Below are 21,873 nucleotides of genomic sequence, written 5' to 3' on the forward strand. Positions count from 1 at the left end.
AGCTCAAAAGGAACGTAATCAAATCACACGACCTATCATTCAACAAAGCTTCGACCACCAAAATTATCGTGTGACCCAAACTATCCATCGCCCTTCAGATCGACGTGTGACCATTCTCAAGGGCCTCTGTGTGCGAGAATTGCCCACCACCTCTAGGATAGACAAAACAATATACTGACTGTGTCAAAATTAAGAAGAAAAGAGTAGTTGCTTAAGTAAAATTGAGGAATAGGTGAACTTTCATGACCACGATTACAGTTTTCAGACAGAAAAAATTTGGAGAATATAGTGTCTTGCAGAGCATCAAAATCTTTGTACCTATAACCATGAGCTCGAGTCTTTTAGTTGAAAAACTTCCCTCATTTTAACAGCAACAAGAAAGTTGCACAAAACATACCTATAAATTGATACCTATAAATTGTCACATATATTGAAAACCAAAGCAACACATAATCAAGATTGCCAAGAACAAATAGCTCCATGAAGTTTGGCATACAATCAACCCAAACAGAAAATGCTGGATTAAGAATAGCTAAAGAAGCAAGATAATGCTCTACATTATTCCCTTTGCGGAGAACAAAGCAACAAGATCCACATCCTTCAAACATAAACATAATAATTTCTTCAAAAATTAAACCCGAAATAATTCAACAAAACCGTTTCTTTTGAACAACAGCCAGTTCAATAAATACTCTTTCTCCTTTTTGTTAGGAAGCAATTATTCTTCAAGAGATCTCCACACCTCATATGCATTTACCATTCCCTCTAGCATTCCTAGCACATCTCCCAGTGGCCACGTTGAAAGACCATCATTATTAAACCCCTGAAACGTTTTATCAATTTTCAGGCTCTTGCTTGTCCCTTGTCTTGCTCAAGGTCATGTATCAAGTTTCGTTGAGACAAGGCTTAATGAAATACAAGCCTGAACAAAATATAATAACTCCAGCTCAGCAGTAAATGCAGAAAACTGAAAAACTAAAATTTACATTTCAAGGTAATCCAAGACATGTAACCAACAGATTAAGTCGAATGCTATCCAAGTATCAACTCCTCATCTAGATTTAGCAATTACCCAGGTCACATACCATTGTGCTAAGAATGACATTATGAAAATGTAATCAACTACCACACAAAGATTCAGTACTACAATCTGAGAATTAAAGACATTTGCGGCGCATGCTACATGTAGAATGTTTCAAGCAGAAGCCTTGAGGATCCCACTTGTCAATAAATCAGACTTCCTGCAACAGATCCTAATACTAAGAGTTTTACCTCTATAACCCTCACTTCAACTTGCAATTGTCAGAACTAAATTGTTTTCCTCTCTAGTCATTTCGGTCTGGGGCTGAGGTGGCACGCCATGAACACTTGTGGGTGCATTTAAGTCCATTGAAGCCAGGGTTTCTAGCTCTTGTAAGGCACTTATTGCAGTTGCATTGTCTAAGCACGGTTTTACCACATTCACTGTTTGCTTGATTCTTGATTGCTGGCAGTCAATTTGAGAACATGTATTCATTAGTGCATCAACACCAACTCCATTACAGGAGAAACCTGGAAAGTAAACAAACAAGCACAACGTTTATGCTGCTTACCAAATGCTCAAGTTTGCCTTTAAGATCTTCAAAAGCCACTTGCTGTTGGGAGTTGGGCGCTTGAGTCACTGTACCTGATGCATCCTAGCAACCAAAGATGAGCCATAGAAAATATGAACTAGCTCAGTAAAATTAACATTGTACCTAAACTAATACCAATAGCAGCTATAATTTGTATGTTAATAAATGATTCAGGTAAGAAAAATGGGGTTCAGGGCAAGGGCAGAAGAACAGTTTACTAGGGTAATTAGCTCCATGTTTCTCCACTGTATGTGCCCTTGGCTAACTAGATGAAGATAGATGAATGGCCTTCACCACTTTTGCACTATTTATTCTATTACAGTTATCACCAAGTCAAAACTAAATAGAAAGCACTGGTAACAACTATTGTAAACTCGAGTGTGTAACTTCTAAAATAAGTACTATGAATGATATATATGCATATGCTATTATTGTGCACACTTGAATAGTATTATCTTTCCAGCTTAACGCATTATAATTATTTTCTAGTTCAAGATAGAAGCAATTTTTTTTCAGAACTAGTTAAAATAAAAATAACAAACTGACTTTTATGATGGTAATAACAAAGACAACAGCAAATGAGAAGAGATACCCGTTTAAAACAATGAAAGTGTTTCAAACATTAGAATGAACACAAAAAAAATAAAATAAAATAAAATAAAAGTCATTTTATTTCCAACTGAAGATTGATTGATTTTCTTGCATTTTAATTGATTTATTCTTCCATGTTTTTCAATTTTTAAGTTTAGAAATTTTCAATATTCGTTATTTGGGTACATTTTCCATATATTGCTAAGAATTTGAAGTATACATAAGAGTAGTATTTCTGAGCAAACTGACTTTTATGATGGTAATAAAAAACAGGATAAGAGGTAGAAAGGAGGAGCAAGAACAAGAGAGAGAAATAAGAATTTGAGAGAGAAAAGATAGAATAATTTCTATATCACTCAATGTCATAAATCAATTATCAACATTGCTCAGAAATACTACCTCTCATGATGGTAATAACAAAGACAACAACAGCAAATGAGAAGAGATACTCCTTTAAAACAATGAAAGTGTTTCAAACATTAGAATGAATACAAAAAAATGTAAAAATAAAAATAAAAAAAATAATAAAACAACAACAATAATAATAATAATAATAATAATAATAAAAGTCATTTTATTTCCAACTGAAGATTGATTAATTTTCTTACATTTTAATTGATTTATTCTTCCATGTTTTTCAATTTTTAAGTTTGGAAATTTTCAATATTCGTTATTTGGGCACATTTTCCATAGCAATGTTGATAATTGATTTATGACATTGAGTGATATAGAAATTGATGCAGGACGAATTAAAAAATAAAAAGAAGAAGCAAGAAAGAGGGGAGAACCGGAAAGAATGGAGGGAGTAATCGGAGAAGAATAAGAAATTCATGGGGGAGGGGGGAAGGAGAGGAAGGAGAAGCCCTAAACAACAAACCACCAAAATATTCTTCAATTCATCAAAACTAATGAAATTACATCGCAATTAGTTTTAAATAATAAAGCAACTCTAACGAGCTTGGGCCCGAGCCCATACAAGTCCAAATTTAAATAATAGTCCAAGAAAATAAATAAAGCTTAAATAAAATAAGTAAACGTCGTCCGATGTCCTCATCAACTCTCCCGAGGTGGGAGAAAAATTCGACCCTGTCGAGTGATAGATAGTAGAGGCTGCAGTCAATCTGATACTCCAAAGGCTTCAAGTCAAGCCACGGGAGACGATCTTTCTGATGAACCAAGTAATGAAATTCCATAATTGATAGTACTGAAAGCTGTAGCTTATTCCCAAGAATATGATCTAACCAAGGGGGGCGATCTTTCCTTCTAACCAAGTACTGATACTGGATTTCAAATAACCAATACTCATGTACCTCATTTTCAAAATTTTCACATAATTGTACATAATGAGGAGTATAAGAAGTACGTCGATCTACCCAACAAACAAGAAAGTACTGAATTTTGCCATCATTGGTCAATACAACACGTTCATCTAAAATAACATCAATTTTATCTTTGTGTGTTGTGATAGATGGTATTAAAGTAGAAATATCAATATAGTCAAATTGGGGGTCCACAAAGTTAGGTAGAAATAGATCATCAAAGGAAGTAATACGGTGTTTGTAATTAATGAAGTCCTCAACATTTAAAGCAGAGTGGTAGCCAAAATGTGATGAAAGGGCAAAGACATGCATTTGAACCAACATGCTTTAAAATTTTTAAAGGACTAACGCTACAAGCTTGTAATATGACATAATCCCCAATATTAAATTCAAAATATCGTTTATGCGAATTAGCTTGAAGTTTATATAATACGTTACTTGCGTCATGTTGTCTATTGATCTCAATATGCAAGTCATGAAGATGATATACAAATACTTCAACTGACAACTACACACTAGCATGCGGGGACATGGAAATAAGATCTAACGGTCGCCTAGACTTATAACTATGAACAACTTCAAATGGATTTAGACCTAGAGACCGATTCATAGAATTGTTATATGCGATGTGAGCAGTTGGGGGAATCGAGTCCCAATTCTCAAGATTTTTCTGGACTAGAGACTGTAATAAATTGTCAAGACTTCGGTTAGCAATTTCGTTTTGACCATCAGTTTGAGGTTGGTCAGTAGTGGAGAATTTCGATTTAGTGCTAAGAACAGGCAACTGGATTCTCCAAGGGTGACTAGTGAAATCATCAAACTCTTTGAGTTGGGTAAGGGTATGACATATAACATGTGATCGAGAGTTGTCGAAAACAAGGGATATAGTTTCTAAAGTCTCGGGAAGGGTCAGGATTCCACTTAAGGAAATGTCCTCACTATCATCCAAGTCATCAAAATCTTCAAGTTTATACTCATAAACTAGATCTTCTAACGACTCTTCTATTACATCCTTTCGTTCTTCTATGACTAAGGCTCGGTTAGGACATTTGGGAGAGATGTGGCCAAAGTCCCTACAGCTGATGCATAGCAGGTGAGAAGAAGTCCCTGGAATTTCAAAAATTTTACACTTATTTTCCAAAATTTGAGGAACATTAGACGGGGGAGGTCCTAGAAGAGACTTAATAGGTGGAGGTGGAGCCAATGAGATGGACGAATGGTTGTCAATACGCCTTTTATAAGGAGAAGGGGGCCTTGGACTATCACGACATTTACACTTATTTTTCCAAATGAGAAGAACACTAGATTGGGAAGGCTCTATGATAGACTTACGATGAGATGACGCTAATGAGGTGGGTGAACGATGGTGATCACGCTTTTCATATGCAGTACTAATAAGTAACTCGTAGTCCCGAGCTGAAGAGTAAGCTTGATTAAGAGTAGTGATGCCTCGAAAGAAAAGCTCATGCCTAAGTTCATCTCGTAGACCTTGTATAAACCTACTTAAAGTCAGGGCCTCATCCTCAACGACATGACATTTCTCACTCGAAATTCCTCAAATTGAGCAATGTATTCAGTTATTAGCCGATTTTCTTGTGTAAGGGTGTTCCATTGGGTAAAAATTTCATGATATAAGCAACCATCGAAAGTAGGAGTATCTAAGTCAATGTCTCTAAAGAAACGCTCATCATGATGGCCTTGTTCTCACTCACGAACCTGATCCCTATTCTTACGATTGTGTCGAAAATAATTTTGATCACTTTGTCCATGATGATATTGTCTATTATGAGACGCTCCAAAATTAGTGTCAATCAAACGAGGGGTTTGCTTAAAATTGCTCAACTTATCAGCTAGTTTCTTTCTCTCCTCACGAGTAGCAATTATATCTGATTCGATAGTCGATGGGCTAGTGGCAAGTTGCACTAATTGTCTAGTGAGTGCATCAAATGGGGATGGATCCATGGTCAATGTATTGAAAATAGAGACGACAAGACGACCACTACGCAACTACATGCAATGTAATACCAGCTAAATGACGTGCAATGATGAGATCAATAAACAATAAATGAAAAAAATGAAAAATAACAAACAAAGCATTTTTTTTCAGGATTAAATAAATTCAAATATGGCAAGCTAATACTATTGATCTATGTAAAATAATAAAGCACAGATCAAATACTAGTCAAAAACTAATCATGTAACATAAATAGGGTAAAATAGGGTTTTGACAAAATCAACTGATTCAGTCACGTGACTTTAGATATATTGGTAGAATAACATCACAAAAATTTAATTAATGCAATTTTAAATGAAGCAGTATTGTAAACCAATAACAAATATAAATCAAGCACTCCCTGTTGTTTAGTGGCAGCGATGGTGACCGCGGAAGCTCAAACTTGATGGCGATATACTTCAAGACCCAAAGAATCAGAACTGTGCTCAATTATGATTCCCCAGTTGGCACGTCTCCAATAGAAAATTATAATGGAATACTCCTAAGCAGTCGAGTCGCTGAATGGAACACTAATCCTCAAGAGCTTTAACAAGCTGTCCCAATGCAAATAATAAGCCAAATCCAATTCAACAAATCTCCCTGGCACTCTAAACTCGGAAGAAGTCCACCGACGTGAAAAGTAAAGCGAAAACTGAACTCCGGGTAGTAAGTGACAACTGGCATGGCAGTGGGTTGCTGGCGATTGGCGGTGAGGACGATCGCAAAAAGTGTGGTGACGGTGGGATACCGAAGAGGAAGGAAGAACTTAGGGTTTGGGTTGATTGGGTATTGTAGATGTGGGCGGGGTTAAGTGTTATATATAATGGGCTAGGGTTATGGGCTGCGCGAATTTGGGACCGTTTATGGGTTGAATTTTATGGAACAACACTACAGGTTTATAGCAGCAGCAGCAGCAAACGTTTTGGTTTTTTTTTTTTTTTTTTTTTTTTTAAACGAAAACTGTAGGAAAGAGTCTAATGGAATTTTAGAACGTGAACAGTAACGCGTTTTTTTTTCAACAACGAACGACAACTAAAAAAATGAAATTTGCTGCTTGTCCACTGAAAATATTTTCATTTGTGTTGTTCCAACAAATTTTGGGAAGAAATAAGAAGAAAATTTGGATTGTAGAAAAAATTTACCCAAGGTTCGGCTCTGATACCAAATTTGATGCAGGACGAATTAAAAACTAGAAAGAAAAAGCAAGAAAGAAGGGAGAATCGGAGAGAATGGGGGGAGAAACAAGAGAAGAATCAAAAATTCATGGGGGAGAGGGAGGGAGAGGGAGAGGGAGAGGGAGAGGGAGAGGGAGGAGAAGCCATAGACAACAAACCACCAAAATATTCTTCAATTCATCAAAACTAATGAAATTACATCGCAAATAGGTTTAAATAGTAAAGCAGCCCTAACGAGCTTGGGCCCGAGCCCATACAAGTCCAAATTTAAATAATAGTCCAAAAAAATAAATAAAGCTTAAATAAAATAAGTAAACGTCGTCCGATGTCCTCATCAGAAATAATTCTATCTTTTCTCTCTCAAATTCTTATTTCTCTCTCTTGTTCTTGCTCCTCCTTTCTACCTCTTATCCTGCATCAACTGATACCAGAATAGAACAGTTCTTCGGATCGATTCTTATCAAACTTATTATCGACACCTTTTTTTTTTTTTTTTTCACTCTCATATGTGCCCTGCACTCTTATTTATAAACCAAGTCCATCACATAGCAATCTTTATCTAAGGCACTTGGTTGAAGTGTTGTCCTACATGAGTTGAGAATTTAATAAGGAATTAAAATGAAGTTTCGAAAATTGTAAGTCAAGTGCTAGAGAGATATACGGCAACAAGTCATAAAATGTAATCATCAAGAAACAAGAGCAACACATTGATCAAGTGTAATATAAGATGTATAATTATGTTGAGAACATGTATAGGATGACACGAATTATTGTTGAATGAGAGTATATTGTAGAAATAATTCTCATTGATTCATCTCATAGGTACATAGTAGTATTTATATTTATAGCAGGAAAAACAAAGAAAAGAATAAAGTAGGAAAGAAAGAAAAAAGTAAAAAAGGAAAAATTAAATGCTAACTTTAAGAAAACTAAATCTCCTAGAATATGATAGATTTGGAAGCTTCCAACACTCCCCCTCAAGTTGGTTTAAAGATATCTTCCATGGCCAGCTTGCTAATTAAGCTTTTAAACTATTTCTTTGGTAGCCCCTTAGTAAGTATGCCTGCTACTTGCTTGCCTATAGAAATATAGGGCATACAAATTACCCCACTATCTATTTTCTCCTTGATAGAGTGCTTATACACCTCCACATGTTTTGTTCTATCATGATGAACTGCCTTGTGACCAATAGCTATTGCTGCCTTATTATCACAGTACAGTTTCATTGGTAATGAATTAGTAACTTTCAACTCTTCCAGTAATCTTTTAATCCATAGTGCTTCACAAATTTCATAAACAATAGCCCTGAACTCAGCCTCTGTACTACTCCTTGCCACCACACTTTGTTTCTTGCTACGCCATGTTACTAAATTTCCTCGAAAAAATTAACCAGAAGTTGATCTTCTATCAGTGACACTTCCAGCCCAATCTGCATCGGTGTATATTTCAACCTGTAAATTCCATAACCTCCAAACAGTAGGCCTTTACCTGCAGTCCCCTTTAGGTACCTTAAAATATTGTAAACAGCATCAAAATGTTCAGGTCCCGATGAGTGCATAAACTGGCTTCCCACACTTATTGCAAAAGCTATGTCAAGACATATATGAGAGATATAGGAGTTTCCCTACCAATCTTTGGTATTGTTCTCTATTGATTACTTCTTTAGGGTTAGCTGGTTGGAGTCTTAGATTTGGCTCTCTGAGTGTATCTGCAGCTTTACACCCTAATAAACCTGTTTCTCCAAGTAAATATATTTTCGTTTAGAAACAAATATACCTTTCTATGATCTTGCAAACTCCATACCAAGAAAATATTTCAAGTTACCTAAGTCTTTGATCTCAAATTCCTTAGCAAGAATCTTCTTTAATCTCTCAATTTTATTGCTATCATCTCTTGTCACAATAATATCATCAACGTAAACAATATGTATAGCTACTTTGTAGAGTGTGTCTATGAAAAATAGTGTGGTCAGCTTGGCCTTGATTGTAGCCATGACTCTTTTATCACCTTTCCAAAGCGTTCAAACCAAGCTCTCAGAGATTGTTTGAGTTCATACAAAGACTTCCTCAATCTGCAACACCATCCCTTTGCCTCCTTTGTTTTCAAATCCCGGTGGTAAATCTATAAAATCTTCCTCCTCTAGGTCTCCATTTAAAAAGCCATTCTTCCTAATTGATACAAGGGCTAGTTGAAATGAACTACTAGAGAAAGCAACACACAGATTGAATTCATCTTGACTACAAGAGCAAAGTAGTCAATTCCGTATGTTTGAGTGAACCCCTTTGCCATAAGTCTTGCTTTGTACCTCTCTACACTACAATCAAACTTGCATTTGATTGTAAACAACTATTTACATCCCACAGTTTTCTTCCCCTCTGGTTGATCACCAATTTCCTAAATACCATTAGCAATTAGTGCATTCATCTCTTATTGAACAGCCAATCTCCACTCCGGGTGGTCCAGGGCTTCCTGAGTGGTTCTTGAAATAAACAAATGAGAAATATTGAATGTAAAGGCCTTATGAGCATCAGAGAATCTATGATATGAAAGATATTTTGCAATAGAACGTGTGGTACAGGTTTTAACTCCTTTCCTAAAGGCTATAGGTAGATCAAGCAGAATTGTCAACAAAAGGATCGAGAATGGAAGAGTTACGTTGTGTACTGGAAGGACCAACTTGTGAAGTTGATGATGAGTGGTGTTGCTCCGTATTGGAAGAAGGATTTCTATTATTTTGATGATCTCTTCTTCTAGTATAAACACGAAGTTCAAATGAGGTAATACCTAGTAGTACTTCCCCCCTGGTTGAGAATCACTTATGTCTTATATAGGTGGACTCGAGTTTCCAACATTTTCACTAGATAAATTTTCCTTTTCCTGACCCTTTGAAGAAGTATGAATGTTCAGGTCATGTCATGTCTGGGAAAACACTAAGAAGAAGATTAAGATCAAAAACACTAGGAAAAAGATTAAGATTAGAAATTTGCCAGGACTCTCCACTTTTTTCTCTCCCCCTGAAGATAGTCATGACTAAAGTAAGGTTGTTTTTCAAAGAAAAACACATCCATACTAATGTGAATTTTCTTTGTAATAGGGTTGAAACATTTGTACCCTTTCTCATCAGGAGCATAACCAAGGAAAACACATTTTTCTGCCCTAGGGTCAAGTTTGGACCAAAGATGGACTGGTATATGAAAAAAAAACAGTACATCCAAAAACCTTTAGTTAAAAGGAATAGTCCAAATCTTTATAAATTGGTTTATGTTTTCATCCTTATTCGATGTGAGATTATATCCTTAACATCTCCGCGGTGGCTCTTTTTGAGCAAACTAATCTTAAAATCCGTGTGCGTATTTTTCGAGTCTTTATCGAATCGAATCGCTTATTAAAACTTGATGGCCTCTAATACCATGTTGAATGAGAGAGTATATTGTAGAAATAATTCTCATCGATTCATCTCATAGGTACATAGTAGTATTTATATTTACAACAGGAAAAACAAAGGAAAGAATAAAGTAAGAAAGCAAAAATTAAATGCTAACTTTAAGGAAACTAAACCTCCTAGAATATGATAGATTTGGAAGCTTTCCAACAATTATATCCTAACATTTATGTAATATATGCAACCTTCATGTATGACAATACATTCATGATCACGATGGATACTGGAACACTATATATAATACAAATATTTATGCGAGTACGCAAACAAGTTTGATTACTACTTAATATGTCCTAAGCAAATTATGACCAGTGTTTACAAATTTCTGCGTTGATGTTGTATCTGTGTCATATCGAATTTGATTCTGATAGACCCCAATTCTAGAAGAATCTGGGAGAATTTAGAAGGACGGGCAACAACCAAACTCTATTTAAAAGGCTGGTGGGGGAGGGAAATTCTGTTAGAAAATAGCTCTATAAATAAGGGTAGAAATTAGGAATAGAGGTACACAATATTTGAGAGAGTAGTGGAGTGGTTTGGTTTGGTTCACATTTACAGCCTTCTATATTCTTTTGTTATCATTTCATTATTTGTAATCAGTCCCTTTTTTTAATCAAATTGTGAACTTGTTCTTTCCGGTTGGTGTCCTATCAATTGGTATCAGAGCGATCGATTCTCGAAGAGTACGTTGGCGAAGATGGTGATGCAACAGAAAGGAGAGCGAGCCATTGATTTAGGGTTGGATTCATGTGGCCGACTTAACACACAAATATTCTATGGGGATAATTTAGATTCATGGCTAATTGAAGTAGGCGATGCTTAAACATGAATCGCGGCTTACCGGAGAGGAAAAAGGTAGAAGCCGCAGTAGCTTGTTTCCTTGGAGAGGCTTGGGCATGGTTTCAAGAGATGGACGATCGTTGTCCGATACAGACCTGGGAAGAATTAAAGGTGTTGGTGTTGGCTCGATTTAGCGTGAATAACCTCTCTGGTGAAGAAGTGCCTACGGGACAACGCGGGAGTGTTGTACACAGGGAAACTTCACAGACCATAAAGGGGCTAAGCTAAAGTTCTGGGGGAGAAGAGAAGACTAATGTGACAGAGGTTCAGTCACAACCTAATGTTCACAAAGGACCCATGGGCGAAGGACAGGAAAGAGACAAGAAAAAAAAAGAAACCAGAAGAGACCTACCCTTCTGTGTTTTCTGTTAATTCTGGGGTAATGGAAGAAAAGGGTAAAGAGACCAAGGCAGGTATAGGATGTCCATGGCGACTAGGGTGCCGAAATCGGAGGTTGGAGATGCCAATTTTTGAAGGGGACAATTCGAAGAGTTGGATCTTCAAGGTTGAACTCTACTTCGACAGGAATCAAGTAGGGGAAAAAGATAAATTAGAAGTGGCAGCAAACTACTTGGAAGATGTGGCTGTTGGGTATCAGAGGCGAAAGAAAACACATAGCCGGAAAGAACTGAAAATATTGCTTCTAGAATTCCAATCGACACAGGGAGGAACGAGGAAATAGGAGAAGTTCGAGTACATCGTTAAATGGATCTCCTTAATTGAGCTGAATGAGGAAAAGAGGAACAGAGAGAAGTTACTGGCTTTAGTGGGTTTGGACAATAATAGAGAGGTGGCCCAAAATAGGCCATGCAATATTGTGTTTAATCAAGCCCTAGATGGATTGGGCCTAAATGAAATAGATTTAAATGGCCCAACTACTATTTACACCCATAAAACCCATCAGACTACTCCAAGCCCTAGTCCCACCAATCCACTGCAATCTGGGAGATGATGGTACCACCGGTGGAGGGAGAAGAAAACAATCGAGCTTCACACTGGAGATGCAGCCACCTTGCCCTCAATTTTATTGGTGGGTGGACAATTAGCTACACAAAGTAACAGTTGCCACAAGCTTACTCCAACATGGATCACCGATATGGAATTTTGAATTTTGAAGCGAGCTAAACTTCCACCTTGAAGGCAAGGTGGATTTTGAGGCGGCGGGTAATGATAGGCCCCCAATTCTAGAAGAATTGAGGACGGGTGGCAACCAAATTCTGCTTAAAAGGCCAGTGGGGGAGGGAAATTCTGTTAGAAAATAGCTCTATAAATAAGGGTAGAAATTAGGCATAGAGGTAGGCAATATTTGAGAGAGTAGTGGAGTGGTTTGGTTCACGTTTACAGCCTTTTATAGGCTTTTGTTATCATTTCATTTTCTGTAATCAGTCCTTTTTTTAATCAAATAAACACTTATTCAACTTGTGAACTTGTTCTTTCCAGCTGGTATCCTATCAGATTCCTATACATGAAGGAAGAGAACAGTAAGGAGGTTTATATTACTTTGGGTAAAACTGCAGAACCCCAGACAAACCAGAAATATGATTTACTGAGGTGTCTACAATGCCTGGATGGAGGAAGCTATGATCATGTCGATCAGAAACTATAAATATTACTATTCACAATAATTTAAAGTAAGATGGCAATCGCAAATTTGGGCCACAATCCGAAAAATTTTGGAAGACCTATTTAGGAGTACAGCAAAAATAGTTTTCACGAAAACAAGTGATGCAGCACCAACAGGAAAATTAATGGAGAAAGAAAACAAATCTAGAAAGAAGAGGGAATTAAGGGGGAATGGGGAAGAAAAAGATTCAACGGAAGAAGAAGAAGAAGAAAGTAAGAAGAGGAATTTCGCCACAAGCTACCAAAAGTTTATTCATTCATCAACTAACGAAATTACATAGCAAAGTAAGTTTAAATAGTAAAAAAATAAAATAAAAATAAACCAAAACCCTAACTAGACTGGGTTTGGGCCAATATAAGCCCAATTACATAAATGAGAATCCAAAACAAAATAAAGTCCCAATATAAATAAATAAAAGACTGTATGTCCTCATCAACAAGCATCTAGAGAGAATAAATTTTTTTTTCTCATAATTAGCTATGCCATAGCATCCTCTGATAAACTTCTAATATAATAAAAAGGAAAAATATATTAATTAGCATGCTACTGCCACTTACCAAGAAGTGTGAACTACAAATTATTCCTAATAACAATTTTTTTTTTTTTTTTTGTTTTTCGGACCATATGCTGAAAAATACAATTTGACTTTATTTGATCCAATTATGTCTTAAAGATATATCACGAACTCAAAAGACATACTAGGACCAATTTCGTTATTGAACATTTCTTTTAGCTCCTAACTTTTAGGTTAGATTGAAGCCGTACAGTTTACTTTCCTAACCTTGTAGATTGTATGTGCTTGTATATATAGCCTATCTAAAGTTCACTGAATTAAGCCCCTATTTGGGACACATTTTCAAGGGAAAACAAAGAGAATTCCGACCGTTGATTCCAAATTCCAGCCGCACTTTTTGACTGTTTCTCCCTATCGTGGGTCCCTCCTGCCATGTCAACGGTCATAATGTCTACTAATTTCCTAAAAAATGTATCCCAAACAGGGCTAAGACTGAAAATTATGACAATTTATTCTCTAAAATTTGTACTTGCATCAGAGCTAGTTTCCTTTCGACATCAGTGAGCTATGTTAATCGGAGTCTGGTATGGATACATCTATAGGAGTTGGAGTTTTTATCATCTAAAACATAGGGAACACGCATCTTACAAACATAATTTCTCTTAGCTAAATGGATTTTTAGGGAGTGTAACTTTAATTGGCTTCGTTTCGTGCTTTCAAAATTGTTTTAAAAATTGTGGGGGCATTTTTTTTTTATCTCCATGCAACTTCTGCTTCATTCTATGACGATCTTACCCCCATGCTTCTGTTGTGACCACTTCTAAATTGAAAGATGTGACACAAGATCAAGATCCATACCCATACCCATGTCATGTGAAGTAATACCCCATATTTTTACCTAAGTGTTTGATGTTAGTATAGTATGAATATTTAGGATGTCATAATAAATGTTAGAAAATATGTTTGAGCACGACAGGAGACCAAGGACTAGTTTGGAAATATTTGAATGTTTGAGGACCAAATGCAAATAGGTGAAAATTTCAAGCTTAAATCAAATAGGTTCCAGAAAGTCATAATAGTATGATTGAAAGTCTATAAGTCTTAGAAAAGCATATGCGAAGTTTTTCGAGAAGTTCAGGATGTTCTGGAGCACCAAGGGCAAAAACCGTCATTCATGTGCGAACGATTGTTGAAAGGATGAAAATAACATTTTAAGTCTTGAATAATATTTTTAATGTGGGGGGAACGTTGGAAATTATTTTGGTTGTTTGGAGGTTATTCGAGATTTTTCGAACAATCCAGGTTAGTGTGGTATAGATTGGATCAATTGAAGTTTTTGGACACTGAGCAATTAGTTCTAGTCTAGAAAAATTCAAGGATTCTGATGTTACCAATTTCATGATTTTTTTATCACGTGAAAGTGGTGAAATGATTTATTTTAAGTTGGACAGAGCCTAGAGAGTATATTATTTTCAATAATTTCCTGCAAAATTTAAAATGTCTTCTATGCCATTTACGTCCTGATTTATTCATGTCCACCAATTATATGTTAATCATACTAGAAAAATCGGTTTTGAAACTTTTCATTTGCCATGTAGAATGATAAAATATATTCATGTTCTCCTCTATAACGAATTTCATGGTTTTTTTAACACGTGAAAGTGGTGAAATGATTTATTTTAAGTTGGACAGAGCCTTGAGAGTATATTATTTTCAATAATTTCCTGCAAAATTTAATGTCTTTTATGTCATTTACATCCTGATTTATTCATGTCCACCAATTATATGTTAATCATACCAGAAAAATGGGTTTTGAATGCTAAAATATATTCATGTTCTCCTATATAAACCCCCCCACCCCACCCCATGGCCAAAAAATCTCCTCTATTATCTCATTTCATTATTTATCATTCTTGTTATTACACAAGATATCTTCTCAAAAATTTCTAAGTTAAAACTCAGGAAAAAGGAGGGGGAAAAATGACAAACAAGGAAACTGACTCTTCTTCGTGCATTCAAATAAAGTTTTTGATATACTATTATCCAAGTTAAGTCAAGCCATCTATTTATCAAGGTAAGATACATTCTATGCACAATGGATGATTGTTCATTTGATCGACGGATCCCAAGATATGATATAAAGCTGGTTCTATGGGGATTAATTTTCTATAGATATAATACGAGTTGAGTTTTCCGCCCTTGTTACTTGACACTACAGTGGTATGAAATATTATGCCATGGTAGTACTACATGAAATGAACTTGCACGTATCTTACTAAGTACTTTCGAAATACTTAATCCATCAACTTTTTTCTAAATATACAGGGTGAAGGGTCACCTGAAGGTGGACGTTCAGTGGTACATTTCGGCTTTGGAAGACTCATTACGTTAATTTAAAAACCACTTTTATGATTATGTTTAATAATTTATATTTTATGCATATTGATCATTCCATATAAAACTACTATTTTATTTCAGTTTCCTTTTTGAATTGTCACCCAGACTTGTGTAGATTGAATTTTAGGATGATTCAAGTTAGCATTATGGGTTAGCCATCTTCCATACTTGAAACATGAAATTTCGTGAACCATAGAGTAATTGTACCCATTTAGTAAACATGTAGCAATTGGATTCAATAATAATAAATATGGATTTTGTCAAATATTTTGGTTGGTAAATCAATGGTTTTATCAAGAAATTATGTAATTCATCTGCATGTTGATAGTCTATTATTAAAATTTGAGACTTAATTATTTCATTCAGCTTTAAAAGTATATATCCCCTTCCAAAACTACCCATTAGGAATGTTCTAGTGATGTTCCAAGTTTTTGGTATCAAAGCAATGGTCGTACATTTGGGAGAAGACTTGTAATAATCTTTCAAAAAAAAGGAATATACAAGGAATGGCGAGGTCTCGACCAAAGTCAAGTAGCGGAGGTTAAAAGTATCCAGTATTTTTTAGCATCAAATTTCAAACTGAAACGAACATTATCAATGTGATACTTTAAACTAAATGTTTAAGATGTGAAATGGAAATAAGGATGATCCTTGGTATTGAACGCTCCTCGATCGACACTATCCGACGATTCTAAGGTAAGTAAGAAGAAGTTTTTAAAATCTTATGTACAAGCATGTATATGTCCTATTTTTTCATTAATTACGATATGAGATGAGATGATTGCAAAATAAGTTGAAAGCATGTTTTACTTCGAAAAAATATAAAAAAAAAAATTGAAATGAAAATCAGTTATACATATGAACTATCTAATGATGTAGAAATAATAGTTAGGATTAAATGATGATACAACAGATGATTAGGATGCTAAAAACCACTAGAAAGATTATTGTATATCAAGCAAATCATCAATCTATCTATATTCAAGATTACCTAAACTATGACTGAAATCCAGCTCATGACCTTGGTCGACACATTCGTGAGTTTCACATGCTACAGGTTGAGGTTGGACAATTAGGTTACATTGTTAGCCAATGATCAGTGGTAGACCATCTTATCATAACCTTGCCACTCTTTTGGGCTAGGCTTGGTACCGAGCTGAGAGATGAGATAATCACTAGGGCTCAATTTGGGAGAAGGTATATGATCACAATGCAAGACTATGCAAGCAGGTTGATCATGATTTGCACCTAATTGCAAACACATTCAAATTCATCAAAGAGGTAATGGTAAAGAATAATTTAATGCTATTTATGGAGATTTTAAAAGAACAATGCATTTTCATCAACCTCCGTGTTGCAACATTTCTTAACAAAACATTGCTAAGAGAAAAAATTGCCACTTATCAGAAGTTGAAATGTTCACTATATCTTTGCATGGAAATAACACTAACTACTTATATATAGATCGAATTCCAACAAAGATCTAAAATTTCCAAACACTTCTGTGTATTGAAAATTGTCTCATCCTAGACGTTTTACATAACTTCAACTAAAAATATTTGGATGTTATCCCATTTTTAATTTTCATGTTTTCATCCTATTTCAAAAATTGTATAGATGTTTTTTACAAAGGATGATTTTATTTTGCGGAAAAAAATAAAAATAAAAATAAAAAATTCTTCAAAAGGAGAATATGAGCTAAGAAGCATAAACACTGACATTTAAATTCTTTAAAATTGTACATTTATAGTATATATTTATTTTTATACTTTTTAATTTCTATCTAATACAATACATCTTTTGGCTATGATTTTTATTGGTGAAATCTTTTAAATTAGAGTTATTTGTTATATTAATCAACATTTTAAAAATCGACCCAAAAAAAGAAAGTGTCATGGGTCAAAAAGTCGAACCGGGGTCGAACCGCTAGTAAATTATATTATATACCATAAAATTGACCAAGTTAATTTTTTTAACTTAATCAATCTATATATATATATATAGATAGAGAGAGAGAGAGAGAGAGAGAGACCAATTAATGATTAAATTTGGGGTACAATTAATTTTTATTTGTCATATGGCGAATTGCTTAATATTTTTGAAGTATTTTATGGTGTCATTCAAATAAAATTAAAATAAAAGATCACATGCATTGGATTGGAAGTGAAAAAATAAATTAATTTGAATAAAAAGTGTTTTACACTATCCCACATTGGAATCACCTTAGAAATGAAATGAAGATCTATCCTATAAATAATTGGCTAATAAATGGAAAAGTAACTCTTTTGGGCCTTTCATTTCATTGCTTTCAATGTATGAAGGCTAAAAGTTGTAAATATTAATTTTTAAATAATTTTAAATACCCGGTTAGACCATTTCTGGGTCACCCGATTTTCGATTAATATGCTAATTTGATTGCTTTTTTTACCGATTTTAAATCTAGTGGCTTTTAATCATAAGTCGGACTAGACCAGACCGAGCATTGGACCGATTCCTGGTTGAACCGATCGGAACAATCTGGTCCGATTTTCATGACATTGATATTAATATAACTTTGAGTTAAAGTATATATTATTATTTACCAAAGAAAGAAAACATAAAATAGATGTAAAACGAGTTTGACATGAACTTTACAGCCATTATTTTGATTTTCATATAATAATGTTTTAAAAATTAAAAAATAATAATAATTGTAGAGAGCTCGAGAGTGTCGACGTGCGACACAAGACAACAAGTGTCAAATGAAAACACAATATCCTAATACGAGTGTACAACCGTTGACAATCATTTTTTGAAAATTTATTAAAATTTTCCCCTACAATCCATTAACAACTTCACCAAAACCTATTAGTCACCCCAGGGTCTTGAATGTTCAAACTCTTGTTTCCATTGGAAGAAAATGTGGTATGGGAACAACCGCTAATTGAACAAACTCAACATGAGTTCCACGTCTATTGTAGGAAGAAAAATTAACCTCTTATGGATCCTCAAGTGTCTAATCCAAAAATAGGACTACAGAACATAGGTAGATCAAATATAGAGCAAAAGGTAGAATTCCGAACCTAGTCCTCACTGATATAGAGCTTGATTGCACCTCTCCTATTAACTATAGTTTTGGAAAAAAGTGAATTACATCTCCCTATATCACAAAAAAAGGCATTCAATAACTTATCTACGATTGTTGGTAAAAGAACTTAGATAGTGTACTATGCATCTCATTGCAAAGTTTGACATACAATAGACTATCCCTTACATTTATGGCATTTACAACTAACCTATCATGCGCTAAGACTTGCAAAGGATGCTTTTACTGTTCCCAAATTGAAAGAAATTGAGTCTAAAAGAGAAGCAAGTCCTTAGCAAGAAATGGACTTGGGAGTAGGTTAATTTGACTAAAAGAAATCAAAAACTAAAGCGTAAATAGGTTTTCACACTCAAGTATAAAGCAGATATGACTATGCATGTGACGTGGAAACACATTTTATAAAAGAGAAATTAGACAGTGGATTAATCTATATACCATTCATTCCAATAGAAAGGTATCTTACAAATATTCTTACCAAAGGATTCTAAGACAATAATTTGAATTACTAACTCTTACCAAAGGATTCTAAATTCTAGCAAGCACGGAACAAAAGATATATTTAAGTCAGTTTGGGGAAGAGTAACAATATTTAAATATTTCATTGGTTGAATGCATATTGAAGATTCTTGCAATTGTGTCAATTTACATCCTTCATTACCATTAGGTAATTTAATGGAACTCAAAAAACAATTTAATCAAGAAAAAATATTTGGTTGAATTGCAAACATAGAAAATCATCTTAATCAAAGCATTTAAGCCCCAGTTTGATCCTTTAAAAATTTAAATTGTTTGTACAGTATCATTCTCTACCACACATTCATATAATAAAATATTTTACACACAAACCAATAAAGTTTACATGCTTTTTAACCACGAATTCTCCGAAAAATATTATTCAATAACTCATTATTCCTAAATACATTCTATAAACAGGCCCTATATTTGTCACGTACTAATATTGTTAAGTATGTTAGTCAACAGAGAATTATTTTACATTCAAACCAATCAAAGAGGGGCTATAATCAATATTCCAAATAAAATGGGGAATGCCATACTTAGGTGTGGTTTGAAGGTTTACAATAAAACCCTTTAAATTGATAACTAGTTTCATTTGAGTACCTTATCTTATTTTTCATTTTTTAGGTTAAAAATGAACTACAATCTTGTAGGTTAGGATTTATAAAATACAATGGAAACGCTTTCCATTAATACTATTTTATTGTTGCTGCTTTGGCTTTTTAATGCTTAAACGTTCTTTTGTTTGCCTATACAGAAAAGGAAATATCTTTTAATAGTTTTCACCCATAATTGAAGTTTTCATATATGCCTAAGTTCATTCAATTGTTAGCTGCAACTCTTTTCTCTTGGAAAAGGAGAACTATATTTCTTAACAATCATTCAGAAATCAAAAACTTTGTGCGAGACGTAAAGTTTTTAAACACTCTAAATACTAAATAAGACAAAAACATGCTTTTACCTTCTTGGGCCGCCCCAAAGGTTTTCCAGATAGCTTTCTGGGCTTCTTGGGCTTCACAGTAGGCAGCTTCAAGGGTTTCTTCGCCTCACCACCAACCTTTGGTGGTCGTCCTGGTCGCTTCTGTGCAGCCGGTGAAACTCCTCCAGAACCCACCGCTAATGTAGCACCAGTAGGCATCCCAACAGAAACAGTTGCTACAATCCCACCAACTGCCACAGGTTGAGCAACTCCAGCCACCACATCCTTAGGCTTTGGAGGCCTTCCACGTGGCCTCCCAGACCCCTTCACCACACCAGCAGCTGCAACCGTCTTCTTTGGCTGTCCTCGAGCAGTCATTCCAGTCACAACAGCAGAAGAAGAAGAATCCCTCTTGGGCCTCCCTCTGGGCCTCTGAATACCACGTGGCTGAGCCCCCAAACTCTTTGGTGGACGACCACGTCCCTTCTTTAGCCCACCTTGGTTCGGCACACCCAGCTTAGGCGGACGACCGTGGACTTTTTTCTTTACATCTCCAGCACCAGAATCATCACCATTTACAGACCCAACTGGAACGTACACACTCCCTGGCCCAATTGCCCTGTTCAATTCAGTCCCGGGAACAACAATTGGCACAGCCTGCTGCGTTTCAGGAGCAAAAACAGGTATAACATTCGGCACAGCAGCTTGAGCATTCTTGGGTGGACGACCAGGCCGTCTTTTGGGCCCAACAGTAGCAGGACCAGAAATGGAATTACCATTTACATTGGCAGTAACAGATACGGTAGTAGATCTAGGAAGCTTGTAAGAGTTCTTTACCATGAGAACCTGGCCACTGTTCTTCAACCGTTTCAGATGCTTAGTCAACAGCGACGAATGAGTGGGTGGCAGGTTCGAGTACTGAGTTTCTATGTACTTAGCTATAGCCCTTTTGCTCGACCCATTTCTCTCCTTCAAAGCCCTAATTGCCGCCTTTATCATCTACCCAAACGACAAAAATGAAACAGCTAAATTAAACACAAAGACTTGCAAATTAAGAAAAATTAAACAAAAGGCGGTTTCCAGTTAATCGTACCTCAGCATAAGGTGGATGGTTGACGGCGGGAGCTTTAATTGGAGTTGGGTTCGCTGCAGGAGCGATGTGGGCTTCACCAGTCGAGTCAATAGTTGGAGGTGGTGGATCCATTGATGGCTCCATGCATATACATGAAAAAAGAAAATTATCTGTACGACTGTATGTATATGTAGAGACAGAAATTGAAAAGTGATAGGGAAGAGGCAGAGGAGGGGACTATTTGGATTGGGATGAGTGAGGTGAGTGTATTTATCTGCCATTTGTTTAATGGGAGTTTGTTGCATTTATTGCAATGTTTTTTGAAAATCGAGTCGAATTTGAAGGGTTTAAATCTTTTAATTAGGTTTTGAAATTTCAAAATGCTCTTATCATCGTAGTTGCGTTGATTATGAATATTTTTCAGGCTCCTATGTGGACTCCATTTTAATAAAAGAATATTTTTTTTTTTATTTTTAATCATATATTTTTCAATAAAATAATATTATATATAAATTTAAAACTTTTCATTTTGTCAAATCATACATTCTCCCAAAAAAAATTACTATTTCAAATATATTTTTTCCAAAATTTAATATTAGTGGTCGGGCTCTATTCTATTAGCTTAATTGAGCAAATTCTCCAACAGTTTTTTATTCGTTTAAAGAAAATTTAAAATGCTATTCAACTTCTATTTGAACATCAATTTCTAAAAATCATTTTTCTTAAATTCATTTTAAATTACACATTTTTCAATAAGTAATTCTACACGTGAA

General features: G+C 35.2%; 1 protein-coding gene across 5 annotated transcripts; it reads right to left on the reverse strand.

The window, feature by feature from the left end:
- Positions 1-455: 455 nt before the first annotated feature.
- LOC111372327 lies at positions 456-21,376 on the reverse strand. 5 transcript variants are annotated; one of them, XM_022994615.1, is made up of 5 exons: positions 21,122-21,376; positions 20,071-21,027; positions 1,593-1,676; positions 1,273-1,486; positions 456-823 (listed from the first exon to the last, which is right to left on the reverse strand). In XM_022994615.1, exons 1-4 carry the CDS (start codon positions 21,242-21,244, stop codon positions 1,289-1,291), a joined length of 1,362 nt encoding a protein of 453 aa, XP_022850383.1. In that variant the 5' UTR covers positions 21,245-21,376; the 3' UTR covers positions 456-823; positions 1,273-1,288. The 5 variants fall into 5 exon arrangements, with proteins under 5 accessions (XP_022850383.1, XP_022850384.1, XP_022850385.1 ...); XM_022994616.1 differs by having other exon boundaries at positions 456-867; XM_022994617.1 differs by having other exon boundaries at positions 456-889.
- Positions 21,377-21,873: the final 497 nt, after the last annotated feature.

The sequence above is a fragment of the Olea europaea genome, chromosome 23 (genome assembly GCF_002742605.1).
Source record: "Olea europaea var. sylvestris chromosome 23, O_europaea_v1, whole genome shotgun sequence".
Taxonomy (NCBI): Eukaryota; Viridiplantae; Streptophyta; class Magnoliopsida; order Lamiales; family Oleaceae; genus Olea; species Olea europaea.